This window comes from Dreissena polymorpha, chromosome 3 (assembly GCF_020536995.1).
Source record: "Dreissena polymorpha isolate Duluth1 chromosome 3, UMN_Dpol_1.0, whole genome shotgun sequence".
NCBI classification, from domain to species: domain Eukaryota; kingdom Metazoa; phylum Mollusca; class Bivalvia; order Myida; family Dreissenidae; genus Dreissena; species Dreissena polymorpha.
In genome coordinates, this window is record NC_068357.1 from 21615357 (window position 1) to 21642013 (window position 26657).

General features: G+C 34.8%; 1 protein-coding gene across 1 annotated transcript; it reads right to left on the bottom strand.

Moving 5' to 3' along the window:
- Positions 1–452: 452 nt before the first annotated feature.
- Positions 453–26046, bottom strand: LOC127872077 (calmin-like). Its single transcript, XM_052415408.1, is given in 11 exon segments — positions 453–508; positions 511–697; positions 1345–1479; positions 4110–4201; positions 6383–6579; positions 6944–7068; positions 8779–8871; positions 10978–11058; positions 12571–12666; positions 24159–24220; positions 25989–26046. Coding segments are annotated over 11 exon segments (1182 nt in total).
- Positions 26047–26657: the final 611 nt, after the last annotated feature.

A 26657-nucleotide genomic window follows, 5' to 3' on the forward strand; every position in this document is an offset into this window, starting at 1 on the left:
ATTATAATGTAATACCAAAACAATGGCAATGCAAGCCAAACGACAAATTAATCCTAGCTTTAACTAAATTTAACAATATACATAATTATATGGTGGAATAATTTTAAAAACAGTTTTTTGTTCGCTTGTGTATTATGTTACACTTTGTTCTCCTACAATTCACTATATTTTTTTATAATGTAACTAAAAGGTCCACGCAGACAAAACTGAATATATTGAACATGTACTAGTTGGTAAATGACAAGTTTATCTGATTTGCTCTCAAACATAGATCATTCATAAACACTGGTCATTCATAAGTTCTTCACTGTAAAGACTTATTCAGTTAATCATTTTTCATTCAACAACAACCTCCTTACCAACACAAATCAGAAAATCTTCTCACCCTGTGATCCTGTAGTATTTTTCCCAGCTGCATTGCCATCTCATTGGGGCTCTCTAAGAATTCTTCTTCAAGCTCCAAAATCTCCTCTGCCTGGTTCACCCAATCGCCAAACTTTCCAAGTTTTCCTGGCAGACTCGCGCCCAATTTCCACAGCCACACGCGCGTCTGTCGAACCACTTTCTTCCATGACTCTTCGAGGGGTTTGAAGGTTTCTGATGTGAATTTTACAGATTTTCCAGTTCGGACTTTTTCGTCTAGTTTGTAATAAATATGCCCCCTTCTGTCCACTTCTGCTTTGAAGGCCAAATAGTCCTACGAATAAAACAAAACAATACATATTTTGCTTCAGCTGATATTTTGTTTTCATATTTATATGAACTATTATATACATATTTTACAACGATAAATATCACAAACAATGCAGAGATCAATCATGTAAGATATAAAATGACTATGTTAATGATGTGCCTTAAACAGTTCTAGCTGTTAAAGACAGCCAGTGTTGAATTATTCAATGTTTTATGAGATCTCAAGCAGTATAGCGTAATAAATCTGTACTTATGGTGTCCATTGCATTTGCGTTCAAGGATTTCATTTCATTTCCGCCCAAAACCCCAATAATTACATTAGGAGAGCTTATATCCAGCTACATGGAATGTTCAATTATCTCATAACTTTGAAATCACATATACATTTATCACCTTGGCAGATCGAAATATACCCACAGCCATAGCAATAGTTATTATCACTTTCTATTAAACTAAATGCAAAGGTTTCACAAGTTTTATTCTTCACGGTAATTGACCACTATTTTTTTGGTCATTCAATTAGAATGTTCATAAGGGTAACTATAACAAGTATATCCTAAATTCACTTTTCAACGTAGAAACTCACCATAACAATATTATGAAATAATCAAAATGAAAAGTCATCATAGTTCAGTTACCATAGCAACGTACCATGTACTCCTGATGCATGTCTTCGACAGGCTCAACGATCGTCAGCACCTCCTCAGCCTCCGTCTGATACCAGGTAAGCAACTCCTTGTAGTCGGCCAATTCCTGTTCAGCAAAATTCTGCGACTTCTTTCGTAACTATGGAGACGGAAGAGAGTGGCTTATAATAGCAAACCATACTGGCCAGTTTGTACTATCCAAAAATGGCAACAGAAAAACTGTAAATGATATATTTTCATATTTCAATGAGAATCTGTTCTCAACATAATTATTGGGAATGACAAACTTTTACATATGGTATGAGAATCCTTTCTCAAAAGAATGGTCTTCATGACATTCTTTTACAATCGGCATGAGAAACTTTTTTCAACAGAATGATTTTGAATAACATACTTTTACATTTGGCATGAGAACCTTTTCTTTAACATAACAATTGTCCATGCCATACTTTCATATTTTGCATGAGAAACTTTTCTCAACAGAAATATTTGGAATGGCGAAACGTAGATTATATACAGTCGAAACCCGATGGCTCGAACTCGCTTGGCTCGAATTTCCGGTTGGCTCGAACTCTCATTAAAGCACCGATATATATATATATATATATATATATATATATATATATATATATATATATATATATATATATATATATATATATATATATATATATATATATATATATATATATGACGTTAGGTATTAATGTAATCCGTAATTATCTCGAGCAATGCGAAAACTCACTGCATGTTCAATCTCAACTGGATGTAAGAGAAAGCTTCGTTTCACGACGAAAGCTAAGGAACGCAAGAAAGACTGACATAATGTTATTCTTCAAAAAAATATATAAAAATCAATATATGTAGCACTGTCTCATATGTAAATGATGTGTATATGGTGCTGATGCATGTTTTGTTACTTAGCGCTCTGTGTTACCGGAAAATGTGCTACGTTAAAACGTGCTGATATAATTTACTATATGATATTTGTTTAATTGTATTTGTTACTGTTTTAAAATATTGGTAAACAACAGTATTAAGTATATATTTGGTTCTTATTAATTCAAAAGCAGAAAGTAGGACGAAGTAGTACAGAGTTTAAGCAATATGTGTACTTTTTAACTGGAGGTGAAAATATACTGCAGATTTGTTCGTAAACAGAAGTTTATTAGAAATCGGATGACTCGAATTCCCGACGCGTTCGAGCCGTCGGGTTTCGACTGTATATTTGAATGATATTTCAATAGGAGTCAGAATTCTACTAGAAAATCTTTATACTTAAACTTAGAGATCATTAAACCTTCAAACAGGTTTTAATCATAGCTTGAAAATGCCAATACAAAAGAAATTAGAAAGATAGAATTTCAATGAATTACACATATAGATATAGATATCACAGGGAGATGAAGGCTGTCCGCTGAATAAATTCAAATTATCCTGAATATCCATCACCTGTTTCAAAAATATAATACTCAATTCAACAACTTTCACAAATATCTAAATTAAAAAATAAAAAAAATATTCAGCTAATCAAAATGGCACAACAAAATCAAATATATTAAATCAATTTTATTAATCCAGTAAGAACTCAAGTAAAACACCAAAGCAAAAGAAACAATTCAACTTCTATTTCTTTGCCCTTAAAATCGTATTCCTGTATCCAGCTTCAAGGTTAACACATGACAAAGGTCCTTAAGTAAATTTGCCTTGTTTAGAACCATAACGTGACTGTATCAATTGTCACAAATAAAACTACTACCAAGCTAATCTAAAAGTGCAATGATAGACTATTTTATAAATTGCACAATATAATTACATATACATTTTGTACATCAGTTGGTGTAAATATGAATTATAGCTTTATAAGGAATAAATGTTGAACATTTTATATGAAACTTACAGTTATTTTAACCCTTTCCCCCATAAGAATCAAGATGAAAATGGCTTTTGCAATCAGCAAAAAACCAGAACAGCCTGCGAGTAACTTGAAGTCTGTTTAATGCTGTTTGCTGCTCATCAGTAACTAAGGATTGGAAATAAAGCCTTTAAAACTTGACTTTAGTAAAAAAGGTATTTTATTAAATGTAACTTTCTAAGGGACCTCAAATGCGTCAAAATACGTATCTAAGTGGTAAAGGGTTAATCCCAGTTAGTATATTACGTGTGAACGCCTGATTATTATATTCTAATTATTCATACAATAAACTTAAATGGTAAGGCGATTGACATACAAATAATGACAATACTGCCAAGTCATAAAGTGAAGTTCACTAACTACCCATAGATGAAAAGCTTTTTAGATTAACTAGACATTTTCATAAAACAAAAAAAATACAATGTACTGGAAGTTTATAGCACATCATGTCTCTCGATTATTACGCCAAATGATTGATCATTAGATAAATAGCCTTAGTAATATGTGATATTTATGAGTTTGCAATATGTAGTACGTAATAAGTTAGTTAACGACGTTATACGGTTTAACTATGGAATAACCGACAAGATATTTCACATATGAAGATGACATTGTTTGAAAACGGTAGGTGCACAGCTTTGGACAAGATTGTGTCGAGAAATATATACCGACGTCTATGATACTCTATTATAGACCCTCCTACAGTTCTCATCCCATTTGGATGAATGAGCGCATTCTTCGTAAAAAAAGAGAAATGAAACTTATGAAAGATATCAAGGAACTTATGTAACTGATAATTTTTGTGTTTGATTTTCAATTTAGTGATCATGAGAGCACAATCCTAAAATTCTTACAGATTGGTCCTCTCCAGCCTCTGGGTAGGTCTTCAAGAATTGAGCAACGTAAGTCATCACAGATTTCTCATCAGGTTTGGCGACATCCACGTCTGGAATTCATGGAAAAAAACACGAATCTTTGCAAAGAACTTAATTTACGACTTTCAAGACAAGAATCACACTGTCGGGAAAATACTTCATAGAGAAATTATGAAATTATGTTTTCAATAATTCAAGCGCATACAACTTATTATAACTTAAAGGTACCGTCATACAGTATTTTACAACTTTTCTTTTCTTCGTCGTCGTGGTTGACGGTACCTTTAAATGCAGTCTCAAAATTATTGAAAGCACAAATCAACTTAGGGGCCGTCCATAAAGTATGTCACGCTACCTTTAAATGCAGTCTCAAAATTATTGAAAGCACACATCAACTTAGGGGCCGTTCATAAAGTATGTCACGCTATTTTTGACCATTTTTTTACCCCCTCCCGCCCCCCTGTCACAAATCTCTGATCATCCCCCCCCGTTAAGTACGTAACACTTTCTTCAAACAGTTTTTTAATTTACACGTTATTTAAATTTTATTTAAAAAAACTCTTCAATTAAACTGTATTATAATATAAAATGGCCACTTAAAAATCATAAAAATGACTGGTTCACAGATTTTGGTATGTTTTCAAGTTAGTCAATAAATGCTTTGAATTATTAATGAAAGCATCGGAACTAAATAGCTCCTGTATCAATCAAGCATAAAATAAAAGAACGAAAAAAGAGTAATCCACACCGGGGCTCGAACCACTGACCCTAGGAGCAATCCTCGTAATGTCACATAATATAGCGATAACAACAGAACTTTCCGAATTATTCTTTTTTTTTGTTTCGCGTTTGTAACGTTTTATAATTTTCAGGTTTTTAAATCGTCAAAAGGTGCATATAATCGATATTTAAGAATATTTTTAATGTTTTAATGTTCAGTATTAGTAATTCCTCGCAAATATTATAACTACAAAGAAAATTTTCAGATCCAAAACATTTTTTAAATTTTGTCAATTTACCAATATGTGAACAAGTTCCTTTAAATGACTTTAATAGTAAAATTTGTTTTTGAAAATATTAGTTATAAAGCTATAAAATTCAAAAAAAAAAATAAATAAGAAATAAAACAAATAACAATGAAAAAATGTGTAACGTCACACATAGCCTGACCCCCTCCCTCCAACAAACTGTCACAATGTCTTACAGTCCCTCTCCCCGTCTGGAGCGTGACGTACTTTATGGACAGCCCCGTAAGCATAATGCACCATAATTAAAACTAATATCTACACTATCAGACAACGCTTTGTTTTATATGTTCAAGAGCAAATAAGTCAGGAATGTGTGGAGGAATATGTCGCTCACTGGAGAAAAAAGACCTTGCACATGTACGCCCTATGAATACGATATATTTGACTAGAAACAAATGTACACAGAATACAGATGGCTCATATATAATTCTCTGGACACAGACACGAGTAATGTATTTAAAACCGAATGCGAACGGTTTGTACTACATGTATGCAAAAGTCCACATGTATGCACCGTAAACAGCCAATTTCACATATGTGATATACGCAATCACAATAGTTGCACATAACATGTCCTACTTAAATAATGAAATGTTATCAAAATGCACTTAAAAAATCGAAACGACAGATCCCTTGAACCTCTATTATCATTATTTCCATATAAGGACGTTGCACACATTTCAAGTGTCCACTGTTGCACATAGTCAGGATATAAAAATTGCAAAAACTTCACTGCGACATTGACTTTGAGACAAGCAACATGGTTTTGCATGCGATATGTCGTTTTGATATGATGATATTTTGTCCAAATTTATTTCGAAATCTCATAATGAACAAAACAGATAGAAAACCAACACGAAATGACACACATAAACAAACAAACACACACATCCGCAGACAGTGGTTAATGCCCTTTCGACATCATCATATCGGGGGCATAAATATTCAATAAAGTCCCCTGAGACAAGCGGTAGAAGTTCTTTCCACAAACCTTTAACATTTCATGCTGGCGAACGTACTGACTAACCAACGTACCATCCATCAAACCAATATTCCCAACTTAAACTTGATTACAGGATTATAATAAAAATATTAATTTTATTTTACTTCAAAGTAACTTGATTTTGCAGTACACATATTCATTGCATACATAGTTTGCAATAATATTGATACAAATATTTCAAATAAATCACAAAGAAAGAAAATGTTCTATAATAATCCCACCTCCAGGGTCAAGAAGTCTCGCGATTCCAAGGTGATCTTCAGCGATCGAGAAGGCACTCTCAATGTTGACCCTGGCGCTCTGTTTTCTTACCTGGTCCATGTCCACAAGGTCAGGTCGGATCGTGTGTATGATTGCATTGAAGGCAAGACCGTCTCGCAAACTTCTGCCAAAATCTTTGACTTCGATACCGTATCGTCTGCAATAAACACAATATGTGTTTTGTGATAAATAAGTTCTGTATTAACACATATATTCATACAGCTACAGCAAAGCAAAATGTTTAAATTATCATTCACTTCAATGCCATATTGTCGGCAAGGAAAGCATTTTATTATTATTAATATCATTGAAAACAATTTTTGGGAATTACATTTGACAAATAAACCCCAAATTCAGTTTACCACTACCGTTATCAATTTATGGGGAAAAACATATCAGAGTTTTCTTAATAACCATAAACGAGGCCTTACATATAACATTAGAATGAAATTTCAAAAACCATAACTGAACTTATCTCCAATTAAAAACGGCATGTAAAATGACGTTCATGAGATACGTACTTTGTTATAGCATTTTCTGTCCACGACAGGAGAGCTTTCTTTGCATTCACGCGAATCTTGTCGAGGGCAGTTATAGGGAGCTGCTCTGTACCTTCCGTTTCCTGGGGAACCATCACCTCCTTAATCTGCAGGGAACCAGAGAACTTAGGTTACACTCAGCCAGAAGTGGCTGAACAACAGTAACATGCATATTTATACAAAATGCAAAGTTAGAGTTATATTTTTTATAAGCCTTCAATTAAGTGTGAAGGCAGATATTTAGTAGAAACCTGCTTGAAATACTTGCATGGAAGTTTTTTTGAAAAAAAGGGTTTGTATAAGTTTAACTTATTTAACATGAGACATACCCATATTAATAAACAAATAGAGATCACAAATAACCAATCACTGGCATAACATAATGACAAAATTTTAAAAGGTATACAATATATACCGTTTTATGAGCTTAAAAGTTAATATACATACATACTCATTTTGAACACAATGTAAGAATTAAACGCTCCGACTTAAGGTTGTCCTTTCTTAACGAAAATCCAGTATAGGTTGAAAGTGGCCTGTGCGGACTGTATAAAGCCATATTTTCCCAGTTCGAGGCTCAGTGATATAAATGTTTGTAAAATTATACAGAATAAGATGTAAGATATATGGATGACATGGAAATAAAGAATGAAACCCATAATAAAACATTACTACATTGAACAATATAAATTGTATGAGCATGTCAGTAAAAATTGTATGTGTTGCGACTTGAAGGTCATATCATTTATTGTTATGAGGTTACATTAATTGTTATATGTTCATTAACAAAGAAATATTCTAAACTATGTCAAATATAAATATCAAGAATATAACCATGTATTCAAAACTCTGAATTAGCGCTAATACAATTCAAAGGAACGAAAAATAAGTAAATGGACACTAACAACCAAAAATATGTGTTTTTAATAAAATAAGTAAAGGAATGCATTCAAGGACGCTGAAATGGTTTAGTTATACCAATTCTATTTACACCTTCTTTATAAAGAAATTATGCGCAAATGCGTATGTACTTGGTAGGGATTTTTTTTTTAGGGAAAATGAGATTGGAAACTAATATGACTGAGACAGTATCATTAGACATTACTTATATCAACATGAAATAACAAGTACTTAAAGGGACTTTTTCACAGATTTTGGCGTGTTGTAGAGATTGTCATTAAAGGCTTTAAACTGATACATGTAAACATCAGAAGTAAAGATCTCCAGTATAAAACAAAATTAAAATGAAGAAAAAAAATTATCCTCACATGGGCCCGAACCACTGACCCTTGGAGTAAAAGAGTAGCGCCTTAACTACTAAGGCCATCCCTGCTTCTATACAATGCTTTGTATTTTATACTTTATATATGCAATCCATATATTGTCACAATTAATAACGATAACGACAGTACTCTACAAATAATTCAATTGGTTCGCGTTTGGAATACTTTAAAATTCTATCAATTTCTTACGATTGATTATTCGAAAATGTATCTTCAGTATGAGTCTCCGTCATGAGTGTTATTTTTCTCCCTCGTGTACATGTGTTTTTTTTTTACTTTTTCGATATGTAACAAAAAGTAGAAATATTCTAATTTTTACAAACTGTGAACAGGTCCCCTAAATACCGTTTCCTTTATTATATTTTTATCAAAATACATCAACAAAAACTTCGACCAAAAAAGTATGCAGAACAGAACCGAACAGAACACATAATTATGTGACAGAACAAAAAAGTACCACTGTCAATGATGATATTTTTAAGAAGGGACTCATACAACATGTTTAAATTTTATGTTATTGACTTAAGGATATACCTGGAAGAACAAGATGATGATCCAAATAAGACCCAGCACAATTGAAGATTTGCCATCAGCAATGTCCGAAACATTGATGTTCACAAGTTTAATCTGAAAATAATGTGACATTAATGCATACAACAGGCTAGGTCAATTATAACAGAGAATGAAAATATGTGTTCTGGTTTTCCATATTGTATACAAAATGTAATTCCACAGTAGAGAGAAACACGTTTGTATCTGAAATATAAATATTAAAGGTAAAACAGAAAATGCATTATATTACGCAAAAGTATTGCCGATTTATTCAATGACCAACATAACAAGTGAAAATAAAGTAATGACAATGTTTTATAACTTATGTGATATCAGTGTTGCATAGTATGTACATATGTTACACATTGTGATATATGTAAGGTCATGAGATTGGACAAGTACTATATTTCAATCGACTTAACAAGACTGTACATTTTTGGGTGAATATTTGATTAGGTTCCATTTACTGTCCATATTCAACAATTATCTAAATGGTAGACATTAACAGAGATAAGTTTCATTATTACAATGTTAAATAATATGTAAACAATATTAGATAAGAGTTCTTAGCAGATCACACGCTTAAAGCAGTTTTATGCTTGGTCGAAGCAACTAACCCCCATGTATTTTAGTAACGGTGTGTTGTCCGAATTCTTAAAGAGTAATTTTCTTTATTGTTTTATAAAAGAATGTCAAACGCAAATATAAAAAAAAACAACCATATGGAGCTAAATATATTTAAACTTAACTTAATAACAGTTACATTTAGTAGCTTTATATGCAGAATATTTATAAATGATCAGTTATGGCTCTGTCCGTAATTTTTCAAGTCGACACCGTTACGAAGAAAATTTCATCTACCGCACGGGAATGATACGGGGATACAACTTTTACCGAAACGTAAACATTCTTTCAAGCTTTTACGTCATAATTAAGCAATGAACAGAGCACGAAATATGTGAAAATCATCAAAAAGTAAGTAAAATATTGAACGTACTTTTATTCAGTGTCAACACCGTTCTTCCATTTTCTTTGCTATTTCCACTTCCTGTTCTTTTATGATTTTCAAATATTATGTATTCTTAGATGCCACAAAATACTGTGTGCGTAATGTGTTTTTGAGACAAGTAGCATGCTGTTTGTGGATGATCAAATGCCTGAATGTCATCACCGTTACAGTCCATACCGTTACGCTGAATGAGTAACGGTGATGATAACATCGTAACGGTGTGCACAAATATATACACACATTATGGTATGAATAAACTTCGTTTTCATATCGCCGATTGTTTTTCAAATAACATCGCAAATTTTACATGGAATTTATCAGACAAAAATGAAGAATTAATACAATTGGAATCAGTTCTGTCAGAATTCCCGAACGTCATCACCGTTACGTTCCACACCGTTACGCTGAATGAGAAACGGTGTTGACAACATCGTAACGGTGTGGAGGAATTTATACAAACAATATGATGCGAATAAAGTTCGTATTCATATCGCCGATTGTCTTTCAAACAACATCACAAATTTTACATGGAACTTATCTGACATACTTTCTAGTAAAAACACGATGCGAATAAACAAGAATATGAAAGTATAAGATAATCTGTCAACACCGTTACAAATGTTACAACACCGTTACGCCGCATAAAAAAGAAGACTTTTATATACATTAAGATTCAACAAAAACTGCAAACGTGTTTTAACATCATAAAGTCTTCAAAAAGGTGTCCAATGAAAGAAGAATTTAGTATATTAACATGTACCCAAACATTTGATAGAAATTCTTAAAGTTGTAAAACGTAATTAAAATGTGTATTTACACCGTTACGCACTTAATGTTCTGATAAAGTCACTGACGATTTGGAATTGATGTAATAGCCACTCATGATTACTTAATACAATGAAACAACGCCAAAAAAATCATTTAAATTAAGTTGAAATAAAATAATATTATCAAACAAGTATTTATGTCCGTAACGGTGTTCTCTTCACAGCTTTTGACGTGCGTCAAAAAAGTCTTCATAATCGCGATCTGGGTGACATAAGGTCGTGCCCAGCTTAGGTTGACGTCCGTCTGACATGTACCTAACTGATCAACGGTCTGTCGACACTGCTTTACTAATTGTGTTTTTGAATATTTTTTTTATTAAGAATAGAACCTAATCAAATATTCACCCTTTTATTCTCCAGAAATTTTAGGGCGGTTGATAAGTTGCTGAAATAGTGAACCCTCTTCAATTTGCCTCGCTCCATTGCCTGGAAATATATAGTTACAGGATGAATATGACAAATGTACAAAAACAAAATTTCAGTACTTGAATTAACAATGCATTTGAAATGTGTTATTGAAATTATTCCATGCAGACTTCAAGATGGGGCACATCAAGATTCTGAAAATATACACATAACGTGTTTTACCTGCATTATGCATTTTTTTAATGTTGAACGAAATTTAAAAACAATGCTATTACATTTATATTTTACTTTTTTACTTTTAATTTATTCTTCACATAAATGTTATTTTCAATTAAGCCCAATGTATACACTTTTACACGGTGAATTTGCCGATTGAACCCCGGTCTTTTTTGCCGAAATGGTCAGAAAATGCATGCGTAAATACATTATATTTTACCCCAATACTAAATGTAAATTTATCGCATACCGTACTCACACCACATAACCCATAGTAGATAAAAACATTTATGGAGCATTGATCTTATAAACTATTTTATCCAAGTAGGCATGGTTCAGAATTCTTCTTTAAATAACAGTCAATAAAAAAGACGTCAACCCAAAATAAAATAATCCGCATCATGAGTCTCACGCCAAATGCGACCAGCGTAGCTCCAGACCAGCTTGCGCATTCGCGAAGTCTAGTAATGCTAGGTTTACATCTGACCACGATTACCACGATGTCCCCGATTCCAGAGCATCGTGGCTAACGTAACAGAGCGTGGAGTCGAATCGGGGTGATCGTGGGGGAGCGTAACGGAACGTGGTTTAATCGGGGACATCGTGGGCATCGGGACAGATTTTAAATCAAACTTAAATTTCACCACGATTGTCCCGATTCTTTTCCTAATCGTGACAGAGCGCGGCCTTCGTAACAAAGCGGCTTTGTCGTGGGAGATCTTAACAGGACGTAACGGAACGTGGTGGAGCGTGGAAGCCAATCGTGTTGATCGCAACAAAGCGTAACAGAACGTGGAGTATACCATTTAATCGTAGAGCTCCCCGATTTTTTAGCCTCTGGCTAATCGGGGAGATCGTGGCCAGATGTAAACTTAGCATATGGAGATACCCTGCCCACGTTATATTGACACAAGGTTTTGTTTTCTCATTAGCGAATGAGGAACGAGAGGGAAACAGAAAACGGATCCAACATTTTTTGAATAAAAGTAATAAATCCTCAATTAAACCTCCTTTATATTGCCTCCTAAAGAGTTAACAGCGTAACACCAGTGTTTTAACAGTTTAATACACCTTCAGCGTCTCATTAACCAGGTCTATATACCCCTTTTAACAATATACTTGTTTAAAGACTGTATCTTGTATGTCTCATCAAACTATTTTACAAGCTGTTATTGTTTTATTGGTAATAATGGGATATGGCTTAGTAACAATTTCAATGTGTATCTTTAGAAATTATTGTTGACTAAGCGTTGTTTATTGGCCAAAATGGTGATATCGATTTAAGATTTCTTAAAGTTCTAGGAGAGCAAAATTGCTTTGTTGCGCAAAAGCAACACCAAGGTTATAATTTCTTACCAGTTTCTCTCCCGAGAGGACCTCAAGTAATGATAGTAGGACCACCCCATCTTTGATATCAGCAAACAGGTTCTCTACCTTCATAGGGGGGATCTTCTGTGAAGATATACCGGTACACAATGCATTAGATGAGCTTAAAACGAACACAAACATAAACTTACAATTTTCATACCCACACATGATCACGATAGAACTGCATATAATTAATTAGTTACATTGAAAGGGTTGTCATACATATTTTGTTGCTAAAAAGGCCATCAGACTGTAACATAATGCATTGTTCATCCAAACAAGAGGACAAACGGCCCTATACCCAATGAAGTCCTCTGTGAACAACAAAGAAGGAAAGCAAGAGCTTGCCATTGACGAAGTAGCAGTGCCTACCGGGTTAGTAGGTTCTGCGTAAGATCATGATCGCTATGATTGTCCAGCTTATTCACATTTGATGTATAGCAGGAGAAAGATTTTAGTTCTCATTTATTTCTGCAACTTTAGCAACGACAATTTCGGTTTGACAAATGAACGGCGATTACGAAATAACGTGAACATTCACCATATGGCCCACCATACAAGTAACGAGTTTCATTAACCAAGGTAAAGAACTTTGCGTTGTCGCAGGATCCACATTGTTTTTCACTTATTGTTATAACTATGGAGACTACAATATTGTCTGACACAAACAACTAAAATGGTTTTTAAGTAGGTCTTAAATAAAAGAAAATATGGCAACTAGACAATTGTATTGTATTTCAACATTCTGAGAATACTGCGTCAAGAAAAAAAAAACAGTATAAATCGTTTCTGATGGTCTTATAATGAACACTACAGTTTTCCTCCTGTAGTGGCCATTCCAAGAAAGTGGTAAAGTATCAATCATTTAATATGCAATACTTTTCCTCCTTTTAACGCTAAATTGAATGACATTTCGAGAACGTTAAAAACGGCATGAGCAGATAAAAAACAAAAAATGTGTAATGCTGTGCGGGCTCTCTGATGGGATCCATTCTCACGTGGATGTCATAAAAATAAAACAAAACATAGATTATGGCGGATTTTCGAACTTATACCAATCCAAGTGACATATACCCTTTAAAAATCGAAATTGAAATTCATTAATGTGTACTTGTGTTACTCACTTGCATTATTAATTTTATATCTCTCGTTAACAATTGTTCGAATTTTGTGTGCGGTGTCTTCTTTTTACTACGATTGATATGCTTCGAATATAACGTTAAACAAGTATCTATATGTGCGAAAAAAATAAAGAAACCAACGCCAACATCTGTCTGTGATGTTTTGATGAACGTTCAATAATACTTTTTATAATCTGTAGTTGCTTTGTACTGGCCTTGATATTAGGCACGTTTCTTTTTAAAAGTTGTTTAAACTCTTCTGAACATCACGTGCTTACGGTGGCTGCCTTTTCTACTTCATTCGTCGCCTTAGCTCAAAATTGTGTAAAGAGGGAACAAAACCTACGTTATTAGGTCAAATTTTCAAAAAAGCTTGAGAACATTTTTAAGGACACTAGTTTGCACAGTCTTCATAACATCTCCACATTTGTCTTTTCTTATGATAACTTGGCCGAGTTGGAAAATGATATCGGTCCTATGAAAAATTGTGGCCACCAGAACGTGAGACAATTTTTCTGTAGTGACAACATTTTAATAGTGAACCTGAAAAGGTTTGTGTTGGATTGGTTGGCGGTCTGATACAGCATTTATATGAGCGGAAGTAATAAAAATTGTCTCATGATGCGAAGCGGCCCTTTTTGAGGGAGAAATACAGTCTGCTACAGCAAACAACTAATTGAAAACATAGTTGGTGTTATTTAATCGATCGAACATTTAATCTGTATAGGTATTCATGTATTCAGTTTTGTACCGATGTATGATTAAAATTATATATTTTAGAGAATCTTTATCTCTTTATTATTAGTTTTTCTAATTTTGCAGTATGTACTTGGCAAATACGTCAAAAGTATACTTCCTTTAATCGGTCTCCATAGGTTTAAACGGATTAATATTTAAGTTTCTTCATCTCGATCATCATTCATAAATACTAGCTGACAGACCGAATAATGCTACGTTGATCAGTCCGAAAATAATGCATAATGACAGCATGTCAGAGTTCAACGACGGACGTCTAAAAAATATCACGGAAACAATACATACCAAGTCATATATTATTGTCTGATATCGTATGTCAGTGAACTTAGTTTCTACCTTATCGCAATTTTCCTTTTCAAGTTTAGCCTGTCATACAGGTTTGCTTTTACCCTGCGCACATACACATGTCAGTTAATGACAACTACCCTACTTGAATACTTGAATCATCCAATTGCAACAGTTATGAAGCCAAGCTCTCGAACGAACGAATCCCTGAAAGAGTCTAGCGAACAACAAACTGACCTAACCGGGCTACCCGGAATGTGACAGCCTCAATTCCGTATGTAGTTAGGCAATTAAAAAATCGGCTATGTAACAACGAACAAAAACATGAAATGATGATTACATAAAATTATAACGCTCATTATTGAAGTCCACTTAAGGTTTTAGAACTATTGTACCAACTTTTGATTTTTCTGTTGTTTTTTCGTCGCATATATCCCATTGTCATGATATTCTGGATCCGAAATCATTTGTACCGAACAATTAAGGATTCCCAGACATTTCAAATTGACAACCCTGAATCTTTTCCTCATTTGTTTCTGAACCACATGTTGACAAAAAAATTCCCTTGAATGACAACAAAAAGAAGTGAAACTCCAGCTGCTGGAGCAGTATTGAAATCTTATTACAAACAATTAGTTGGTCCTTTATTTATGGCAAGTGACCGATTGCCTAAACAGTACTAAACAGCACAATACAGCACAATACAAAACAACATAAACACAAATAAGAATAAAGCTGGGTTCACCGCCTTGGAACGGTCAATGCAACGCATTGGGGGTTTAAACCTGGTTATAGAGCGCTCAACCTCACACTTGGCCCATCAATATGTATTAATCAATAAAGACTTAGTTGGTATAGTTATATTAAATGGATTAGGTATTCATTGATAATAGGAAATAAGATACAATGTATGTTATTAAGAAAATATCATACCGAATGTACTCATAGCTGGTTTATTGTCATGAATAAGAACTTAACAGACACAAGTGTAAATGACAAACCTTAATTAGTCAATAAAGCCATACACATTAATTTACATACAGTGATTATTTACAGAAGCCTTCGGTTTGCCTTTTTTAATCTCAACAAAATCATGTCATTAGTTTAGACCATAAATGTCAAAATTTTAATGTCCAATGGTGTTACTTAAGATATAGATGTAGATATAAATTTGAACATCTTATTTCAAAACTTGGTCAGTACTAACAGTCATTGTAAGTTAATTCATAACCAGGGGAGTGATTGTGTGATTGGGGAACCACTTGAATGGAGGGAATACAAATTACCCACTCAATGATCACTCAACCCGCCCCTCTTATATAGATCTAAGTACATATAGAAATATGTGTATTTAAAAAATGGTCACGTGATGTAATTGTGATCAAAGTAGCGGGATAAAAAATAATAAATTCTACCTGTGTTGTAAATTAGCATTTTGATTTGAAGCTTATTGGATTTTATGTGCAATCGAGGTTTCTATCGAACTATCATGAATTGCAATGTCAAACTTGAAATACAAGAACAGAAAACAAAGACACCGAAGAAAAATTACCCTAATTTTAGCAAGATTATCAAGATGCATACACAATAAGGCCCGTCCGCGGACTCCGATACCGGTAACATGTCAGTTAGTGATTTTCTAAATAATGCGAACTCAGTGGTGTGTCAAAAAAATAAGAAAACCTTGTATTTTTACAGAGTCCTAGTTGTAATGTAAGTATTATCGGATGTTGTAAAACTGAAACCGGTAGCGGAGTTGATCATGACATAATGTCGGAAAGCATTGGTAATGTTACTTTTGAAAGTCGCCAGAGATTGTTTAGTGTGTATAAAGATGGGAATAATTGTCCAGGAGTCCTGAGAATCGATTGATAGTTTTGAGAAGAACATGGCACGGCTGTGGATGGTGCATGAGGAGAGAGCTAAGAGGGTCGAAGAGCGGATATCAGGATAAGATGGAAGATATACATGCTGGGAAGTTAGCGGAGAGGATGCAGGTGATGGAGAAGGAGCTTAAAACTATGCAGGATGGTATAAGTTATCGATACTCACTATTTATACGAAATAAAATAATTGTGCGTCAGTGTCGGGGGCCGCCGAAAAGGAAAATGAGACACCGGAGACGGAAGCAAAGTTGCGCAATAATTTAGTAAATGCTTTCTCATGAAGAAGAAACCTCTATTAGGTTACCTCTCAAATGATATATTTCTATAGAAAGTACATATTTCTTGTGAACTTGTTCGGAACAAAACGCTTTGAAACTTGTCCTTATTGATTAACAATGGTACTTTCCATTGAATAATGTACACAATTTATAGCATGGATCCATTTAATACATTAAAACACAGATGAAACAACGCTTTTATATTTTCTTTGATCCATCAATTGAGTCATGTACATTACTACTGCTATTGTTGGAGCATTGCTCTATATATCGGTAGTGTGCGTAACAATAAAAGTGTTTAGGCCCTAAATCCGAATCAACGACAACTACAAATAAATAAACTTTATTCAACACATTTTAAATGCATATAATATAGAATAACCTCAGCGATGCGTCACATTGATGACGTATACAAAGCTTACACAGTTATACGATTCAAATGCACGTGTAGTTAAAATACTTAGTCACACATAAATACTCTAAAGTTCCGTGATGAGCAGACAAATATTCTAAGAAAAGTTGCAATTATGGAAACATGTTTATAAAATGTTTTCTTTACTTATTGTTTGGATTGATTCACAAGATGGATAAGTTATTTACATTTTTCGGGAGCAAGCTGATGTTACTGCTTCTCCACGACAAGAAAACGTAAGATTGACTCGAGAATCAACAGAACGTTCCATAAGTGGCCGAAATCTGGCCGAAAATCGGCAGCGCAATAAAATTGACCACCGGCCGAAAACGCCCACGGCCCGGCCAAAAAAACGGCAAACACTACCGTCGCAAAATACAAAAACCAAAGATACAAAATGACGGAGAATCGAACGTTACATAAATGCACAAACATGGATTACTTTAATAAACAAAGTGTTATGACTGAATACTAAACTTAATACACAAATAACATATATGTATGTGCATAATTTATAATGCCAATTCAAAACGAGGATATTTACATCAGACTACTACACGGAGTAAAAATAAATATAAACAACAGGGAGACAATCTTCGAATATGAAATAAATCGTTAAAAAAAGGAAACGGTTTAAAGTGTTACTGTGAGTATCTGAAGAGAAACTTGGCCCAAATTAACAAACAACAAAGCCTTATATATGCTCATAATTAATTGTCTGTTAGTCAAAAACAACTAAAGAAAAGCACCACACCGTCACAGAGGTAAGGTACTTCAATATAACTAAAGCTTGCATGGAAACTTATAATTTTCTTCGCAGTATGTTTTAAGATTTTCAAGTAATTAAAATATTTTATCATTTAGTAAAACAATTGATGATCATACCAACTCAGTTATCTTGGCATTGTATTCACAACTGTTGGTTCACTTATCGACGCAGAAAACATTCTTGCTAGGCAGGCTCTTAAAACCATTTTCAAACTGAAAAAAAAAATCGTACACTTATCCAGTTAGTCATAAACTTAACATGTTTTATACATTTATAACTACAATTCTTAACTGCGTGTAGTATCTTTAGTTTACTATGGGTCTGTATAGCATCTGTCCTCGGTTGTTGCGGTTCCATAAGAGCGTACTAAGCCTCCATGGTGATAGTTCGTCCTTCGTTGTCGAAGATGACCATGAATTCAACTGTTAGTGTTTCTGTGGTTGGTGTTGTGGGTGCGAAGGTGACTGATTAATCCAATCCTGGCATGGAACGCCCTTCCACATAACGGGCAGGATGGTACAGATGAGGGTGCATCAGATGCTTCCCTCTCCTCCCGCTTTGCTCTCGTTTGCTCGGCAAGGCAGACACGATGCTGCTCGTGTGTTTTGGTTCCGACCTTTAGACTCAATCTCCAAGTACGATTCTAGGCGAGCTTCTCCCATGAGTCGTGTTCCATGCCAAACAGCTTGGTGGATACTTTCAGCGAGTCTTTAAACCGCTTCTTTTGACCACCTCTGGAGCGTGAGCCATTTACTAGCCATTACCCAGTTCACCATAGAACAGCTGTTTCGGGATGCGTGTGTCGTCCATCCTACAAACGTGGCCAGCCCAGCGAAGTTGGCCTGACCATATTAAGGTGTCGATACCGTACATGTTTGCACGGCTCAGGACCTCAGTATCCGGGATCTTGTCTTGCCATCTGATGCCTAGTATTTTTCGGAGGCATACTGTGTGAAAGTGGTTAAGCTTATTGGTGTGTCTCTGGTACACCATCCAGATCTGGCTGGCATACAGTAATGTTGTAAGTACAACTGCTCTGTACACAGTGAGCTATGTCGCTGCTGTGATACCTCGGCAGTTCCATACAGTTTTGTTTAGGCGACCAAAGGCAGACCTTGCTTTAGCTATGCGGGAGTTGACTTCGTCATCAATATGGATGTTTCTGGATAGAGTGCTACCAAGATATGTGAACTTCTCCACAGGATTGAGACGCTGAGACTTGATGGAGATGTTTGGCTCGATGTAAGGTCTAGTAGGTGCTGGTTGGAACATGGCCTCAGTCTTTTCAGTGCTTATTGTCAAGCCAAAGCTGTCAAAGGCATCCAAGATTCTGTTCAGGCTCTGTTGCATGTCAGCCTCTGTTGAGCATTAAGGGCACAATCATCTGCAAAGAGAAAGTCTCTTAGCCTTTTGAAATGACCTTGGTCTTGGCTTTCAAACGCTGAAGGTTGAAGACTCCCCCATCTGTGCGGTACCTGGGTCACTTTCAGAGAAGGCATCTGCGAGCATGGCAGTGAACATCATGCTGAAGAGTGTCGGGGCTAAAACGCATCATTGCTTGACACCATTTGAAACCTCAAAGGGTGAAGATTGATTACCATCATCGAGAACGTGGGCCTGCATACCGTCATGGAATTGGCGTACCATCGTGATGAATCTTGGTGGACAGCCGAATTTCTCCATGATTTTCCGTAAACCAGTCCTGTTCAAAGCATCAAACGCTTTGGTGAGGCCTACAAATGTTGTGTAAAGGCTGACATTCTGTTCTTGAGATTTTCTCTTGCAGTTGTTAAGCAGCAAATATCATGTTGGCTGTACCACGACCGGAGCGGAATCCGCACTGACTTTCAGGAAGGAGGCCGTTTTCAATGTGGATTAGGAGTCTGTTCAATAGTATGCGCGCAAGGACCTTTCCTTAAAAGAGAAATCCCTCGGTGGTTGTCGCACGACTGTATGTTGCCTTTACGCCTGTAGAGGTGAACTATTGACGCACCCTTTAGATCCTGTGGTAGCGTTTCCTGTTCCCACATTGACAGAAAACGTTCTGTCATTTTCTGGATCGTCAGTTTGCCTTACGTTTTGTAGATCTCAGCTGGAATGGCGTCTGCGCCAGGAGCTTTGCCAGTTGACATCTGCTTAATAGCCTTTTCTGTGAATTTTTAGCGGAAGGAGAGTTGTATTGTCAATCGGGGCCTGAGGTAGGCGATTGATTGCTTCGTCACTGATTGTAGATGGCATTTTTTAGACCGACTCAAAGCCTCAATGGTATTGCTGGTCTAGTTGGAGCTTCCCGAGTACCACAAGCGGGACATAGATCAGAGACATCGACGGTTTGATTGGGTAGGAGGTATATTTAGTCACAGTTTATTCACGCGAATCCAGGTAACGTCGAACCTTGATGTGTGTACCATTTTGCGATTCTGCCCATCCATTTCAAATAATGTCTTTAGAAGTTGAGAGTTCTGAAAAAGCATTCGCCTGGAGGTCTTAGTATGCATCTTCACTAATGGAAATCATTTTCATTAATCCATATTTTAAATCACTTTGCGCCACTTTACGGGTTGATATGTCCGCAATAAACATTTTCATTTGTAAAGGCATCGGGATTTTCAATATGCGTTTTTCCAAACGTTTATTCAATTTGTTTAGCCTGTTAACATGTAACACGGAATTTTACAAACGCTGTTAACGATTAAGAGCTTTTTTCAAACTATAAACAATGCCTCAATATAAGTCAAGGAACGCAATTTCACATATTCCTTTCAAAAAATGAACGCTAGAAACCAATCTGTGCATGCATCAAATTTAATTTCGATGTAATTCATACAAATTAGCCTCACTTAGTGTTTTGCTGCTTTCTTTATCTGGCCTCCACCGAATTTCAAAATCCGATCTAAGGAGGCTCCACATGAGTTCATCGTTTTCGCAAGCAATTTTCTAACTATTTCGCGGTCCTTTAGAGTCAAATTCTTAGTTGTGAACTGTATCTTTGCTAGGTGACTTGATTGAATTGAGAATGGACACTTCCAGTTATCAGTTTCATGTGCACGTTTGCCATACGTGAGAAATGGAGCGTATACAAACTGGTTTTAACCTCAAAGCATTTGTATTGACTATTGACCGTTGCAAGGCGGTTTTGTTCATATTTGTACGTGTGTGTCTTGTCTTGTGCATTTGTTTTGTGTCTCACTGCTTTTGCAATAAGTTTCTTGTAGTAAATTATGACCTTATTGTACATTATCGAATCATATCTCATGATTCAGCTAAAGTTTTAGCTCATGTGTTTGTGACCTTATTAAACGAGAATGAATTCAACGATTTTAAAGAAGATTTCAGAATAATATAACATTGAACTTGCCCAAACACCCAGTTCAAAACCGGGAAATATTAAGAGCTGGCGCCTTTTCAAATGCCACCACAGTTCTATGTATGGGCAGAGTTACTAACCGTTTGTAATCTATTTTATTAATTAACTTTATAATATAAGACGAGAATGTTTTCGATTTGTTCGCCCCATACAAGTTGATCCACGCCAATAAAGCGCGAAAAAGGCGGCCAATATGGAAAAACACGGCCAATACGGGAACAGCTCGACCAATACGCGATGCAGCCATTCAGAAACCAGGAAAAACTCGGCCTTATATTAAAATCTAAACTTTCGACAGTTTCGACACCGATTTTCAAATGATACTTTTGGGTACCCCTGTATACTTACATAAACCCCATCTTACATAATAATAAAAAAATCATACCTAAAATTGTTCGCTCCCATTTTGTTTTCGTACCCTATTTTTTTTTCGTACCCAATTTTTTTTCGTACGCACATTTTTTATGTGAAAAATGTGAGTACGAACATTTTTGGTACGACAAAAAATTTGGGTATGAAAATTTTGGGTACGAACAAATTATGCCAACAAAAATGGGTACGAAAAAAAAGTTGGGTACGAAAAAAAAGTTGGATACGAAGAAAAAACTGGGTACACAAATTTTGGGTACGAAAAAATTAAGCCAAAAAAAAATGTGGGTACGAAAAAAAAGCTGAATAATATTATAAAGTTAATTAATAAAATTATCATTAATTCGACCTCAGGCCAATACGGCTGTCTGAAGCTCAATAACAAAGCCAATATGAATTCAACTAATTAATAACATTATATTATTTATTTTGTTGAACATAGTTTTCTGTATTTATCCATATTACTTCACTTAAATTGTGGCCATTCTATCTTGTTAGATTATTGACGTGACCTGTTTGTTTTTACTTTCGCATATTTTGACTGTTTTCAATGGGCTTAAGTTGCAAGTTGATCGGTTTGCAAGACGTTTTTCTTATTCTTTTGCCCAGAATCAATTACTGCTCTACACACCCTGTATTAGAAAACATTTTGGGCTGTTGGGTGTTGTGGAGAGCGAGTTTTGCAGATTAGTTTAAACGTATGTCTTAATGTTTATAATGCTCCTAAACTAAACAAGCTTCTTGGCAATCGTCCTCTTTACAAAAAAAATATATTTTAAAAAATGGTTGAGTGTCAAAAATCTTAAATCTAGTCAGCACATACAACTGAGCCAAGATCTTAAAATATCATAATTTAATCATGTACATTCTATATTTATATAACCCGCATGAATTTTTATAAATATGTTCTAGACACAACTCTGTAATGATTTAATACTAAGTTATAATGCATAACTATGTATTTTGGGCCAGAGGCTTTTGTTTACACAATGAAATTGATCTGACCATAAGAATATTGTGTATGAGTAGTTTTTGTAAATCAAGAAGCTGAAGATATTTTTTTTTATAAAATTTATAATTGTCAGATACTAGTAATTATCGCATAGATATTGTTTATTAACATATTTTTTTTTACTTATTTAGTTTTGCTGATATTTTCTGCTACACGCATTTCGTTTGACAACACGGCCAAATCATTCAAATTCCACAGTCTTAAAATTTTAATTAACGAATAAAGCAATATGTCAAGCACAAGTTTCCATTATGTTAAGCAACGCTATTTGTAAATAAATAACCACTTTCATTGCAAACTTGACCCATGTTGAGATTTTTCTTGTTCGCATGTCATACCGTAGTCTATATTTTCATAATAATTGCGATCCGTTTATTTTGATTCGACTTTCATAACTAAATCCAATTTTGTCTAGATTTGTGCGCCTTCAATGTACATCACATTCACGCGTGTGTAGTACGACAAACCCGACTTTCGAAACATCAAAGATAAGCAAGATGTTTAAATGCATAAACGTTAAACTGCTTTAAATCCTTCGATCCATACGAAACGCGCTTACGAGGGAATTAAATGGATAACGTCGTTCAATACACGCACTGGTAATGCGGATTCTTCGATAACCGATGGCACTTCGATAACAGATGCAAACAAAAGCCACGCGCGAGAGGAGAGGAAAGTTCCTAAGTTTTTATTAAAGATATATTATAAAGATAATTTGTTTAGACAAGGCAAATGGTCTAGTTGATAAATGGTGTATCCTTTTCTATCAGGAAGATAACAAATCACGGAAGAGTGGTAGATTTTTGCCCCCAAAATAGAAAATTCGGTTGGAAAACAGCATGAACTGGATGGATAGTAAACATTTCAACAAAATAAAGATATTCGGAAATATTGCAAGAATTTATTTGATATTCCAGCATAAAGAGTAATCATTGTGCTTCAAATACTGAAATTTTGACAGTATTCAATGAAATATAAACGAAGATAGAGCATGTTTTAATAGATGGCTTTAATGAAATTGCAGACACTTTGATTCCCGATAATAGACACTTTAGATAACAGAGACTTTCAACAAATTGGGCACTCTGATAAACGAGTTTTATCTTCTACCTGAAATGCATTTATGTATATTATGGCTATTCTTACCAAACATTTTGAAGTACCTATCAATGTACATAGTCAGGCGTGACACATTGGGAATCTATTCATAACATCATTACACTCACACGTAACACATAACCAATGGCGCAATTTGCTTGCAAAATCACATTACTATTGATTTATATTATTCATATTATAATTGCCCTTTTAATATACCTACTTGTTTAAGATATGTATTCATCCAGTTTGTGAACGTCTTCTTTTGTACCCTCTCTTGTTCATCTGAAAATACACAGGAAAACCCCAGCTATTCCATCAATAGCCGTTTTATTGTTTGTTGGTAATTTATCCTATCATCTCCACTGGCGGCCAGCCAACCAGGCAGCCAGGCAGCCAGCCAGGCAGCCAGCCAGCCAGCCAGCCAGCCAGCCAGCCAGCATTAAAAATTCTATTGAATGAAACACTACTTTGGAAAATGTAAGTTTCTTCTTTGACATGTAGAAAGATTCCGGTATTAGGACTGATTTTGGTAAACATTTTAGCTTTTGAACGTGAATGATCGATTTGAAAATTGGCATGCAAATTTAACATTAGTTTATAGTGATAAATGAGTTGCTATTTGTATGATTTCAACACAATGATTAGTTAGGTAATACTATACTACACATGAGTCATGCAAGACTCTCTATAAACAATTAAACTTAATTTACTGGAATTTCCTTTTAAACACTTGCTCTGTGCTTCTTCAACTTTTGGAGACATTTATAACCTGAGCATTTATGTTCACTTCTCAGTCACTGAAATATAAACTTCTAAATCACTGAAATATGATTAAGTTAGAGACTGGTAAAACATTGCACAGACGCGGTTTAAAGTCATCTAGAAAACAGAAAACAAGGAATGTACAAGTGCAAAAATAGTTGATTATGTTTTCAATCAAGTTTTTTCTTGTAGACCAAATGGCATGTATTTGCATTGTTTCATTCAATAACACTTGGAAAGTCCTTTAAGAAAAGATATAGTTGTGGGTCTATACGTGCAACATGTTAACTTTCTATTTCGTTAAAGTTGTGGCTTTTAAGAAGAAAACTGCTTCCTGTTGTTGTTTTTTAATAGTCGTTCATTTGATTGGTTTCATTCTCCAACTATTTGTAGTATATCTTCTTTCAACCTGAATGTTTTACACAATTTAATTATTTAGCTATATATATCGTCTGTACACCAAGCTACGACCTCACATATACATATTTCAGCCTCAACATTTGATTAATTTATTTTTGAAAGCACAATTTCATTGGGCATACAAATAAGACGGCATTGATTGTCACAACAGAGTATATCAAAACTTTCAATGTCTCTATGAAATGCAGACAAATAATCTCAATAATACTTTGTTCTTTAAAAAACATTAACACAATAAAGCGCACATGTATGTTTATAATTCTTTTGTAAAAAATGCCCAATAAATGAGTGAGTGTTTTCAACACCTGCCAACTTGATATGTTATTACGTTCAGGTTTTGTATATAGAAAAATTCACATTACAGTCAATATTTTTGCAAACACTAACAAAACAAAAACATCTAGCAACTATTATGAACTCAATACTAAAGAGCGAAAATACTTATTTATGATTATGCAACAGGCCCTAATATGGCTTAAAAAGAGTACTTTTTACAAATTACATCGCTCTTTCTTGATTGATCTACCTGTAAATAGCACAATAAGTAACCTTTGTTACACTAACTCAACATTGGCAGTGGCGAAATAACATCCTCTTTTAAGTCTTGAACATAAGAAGAAAACAGATTCGATGGTAACTTAATAAAGCTTACAACGTAAACAGACTTATATAAATTGTAATTATAAAACTGGGGATGAAGTTTTTAATATTTGTTGAGGTTGTTCTGAATATGTGGGTAACAGCAATTATTTATAATTCAATAGTAATTGAAGATGGTGATATTTATTTTAACCTTCAAACTAATTCCACAAGACCTACCTTGCAGCAGTTCGATATGTCCCTGTATTCCTCCCTCCCCCCCCCTGACCCCCTTTCCTCCCCTTGTCGCCGGCGCCGCCCGGGGACATCGGGCCAGGACTGTCCATGGGGCTTGCGCTTGTGTACGGAGAGAAGAGGGAGACTTCGCTATTGTTTCGACTGTTTTTGTAGTAACTCTGCTAAGTGCCCTTTCATTCCACGCTCATGGTGTTATTCAATTCTTTGTGAATCGTCGAATAATTCTGGCTAAAAGTATACACCACGTTTTGACTCGTCAGGAAGTTTTCACATGACCAATTGTTTTGACAATAAAGTATTTTGTCGAATTTGTTGTTTTCTTACATGCACTTATATATAGTCCGGTATACACAGTTACACACAACACTACTTTAAAGAATGAATTATCTAGTGCAACCTGTATTTTTAATTCAGGCTTAAAAACGAAGTGTTGAGCTAAATCATATATGGCCACACACAAATATAAACGGATATCAAGTATCGATAGGTAAGTGGAAAACTGTTATAAATCATGTCTTCTGCACGTTGTAAAGATGTTTGTCACGACCGATGTTATTTGCTTAAATGATGTGCTATAAATTCGTTCGTAATAAAATGTAACTCCATTTCTTATCGTGTTTACAAAGGCCGAAAGTATGATTTGTCATTCAATACAAGTCATATGATGACTTAATAGATATCTGCAAAAGATGATTCAACT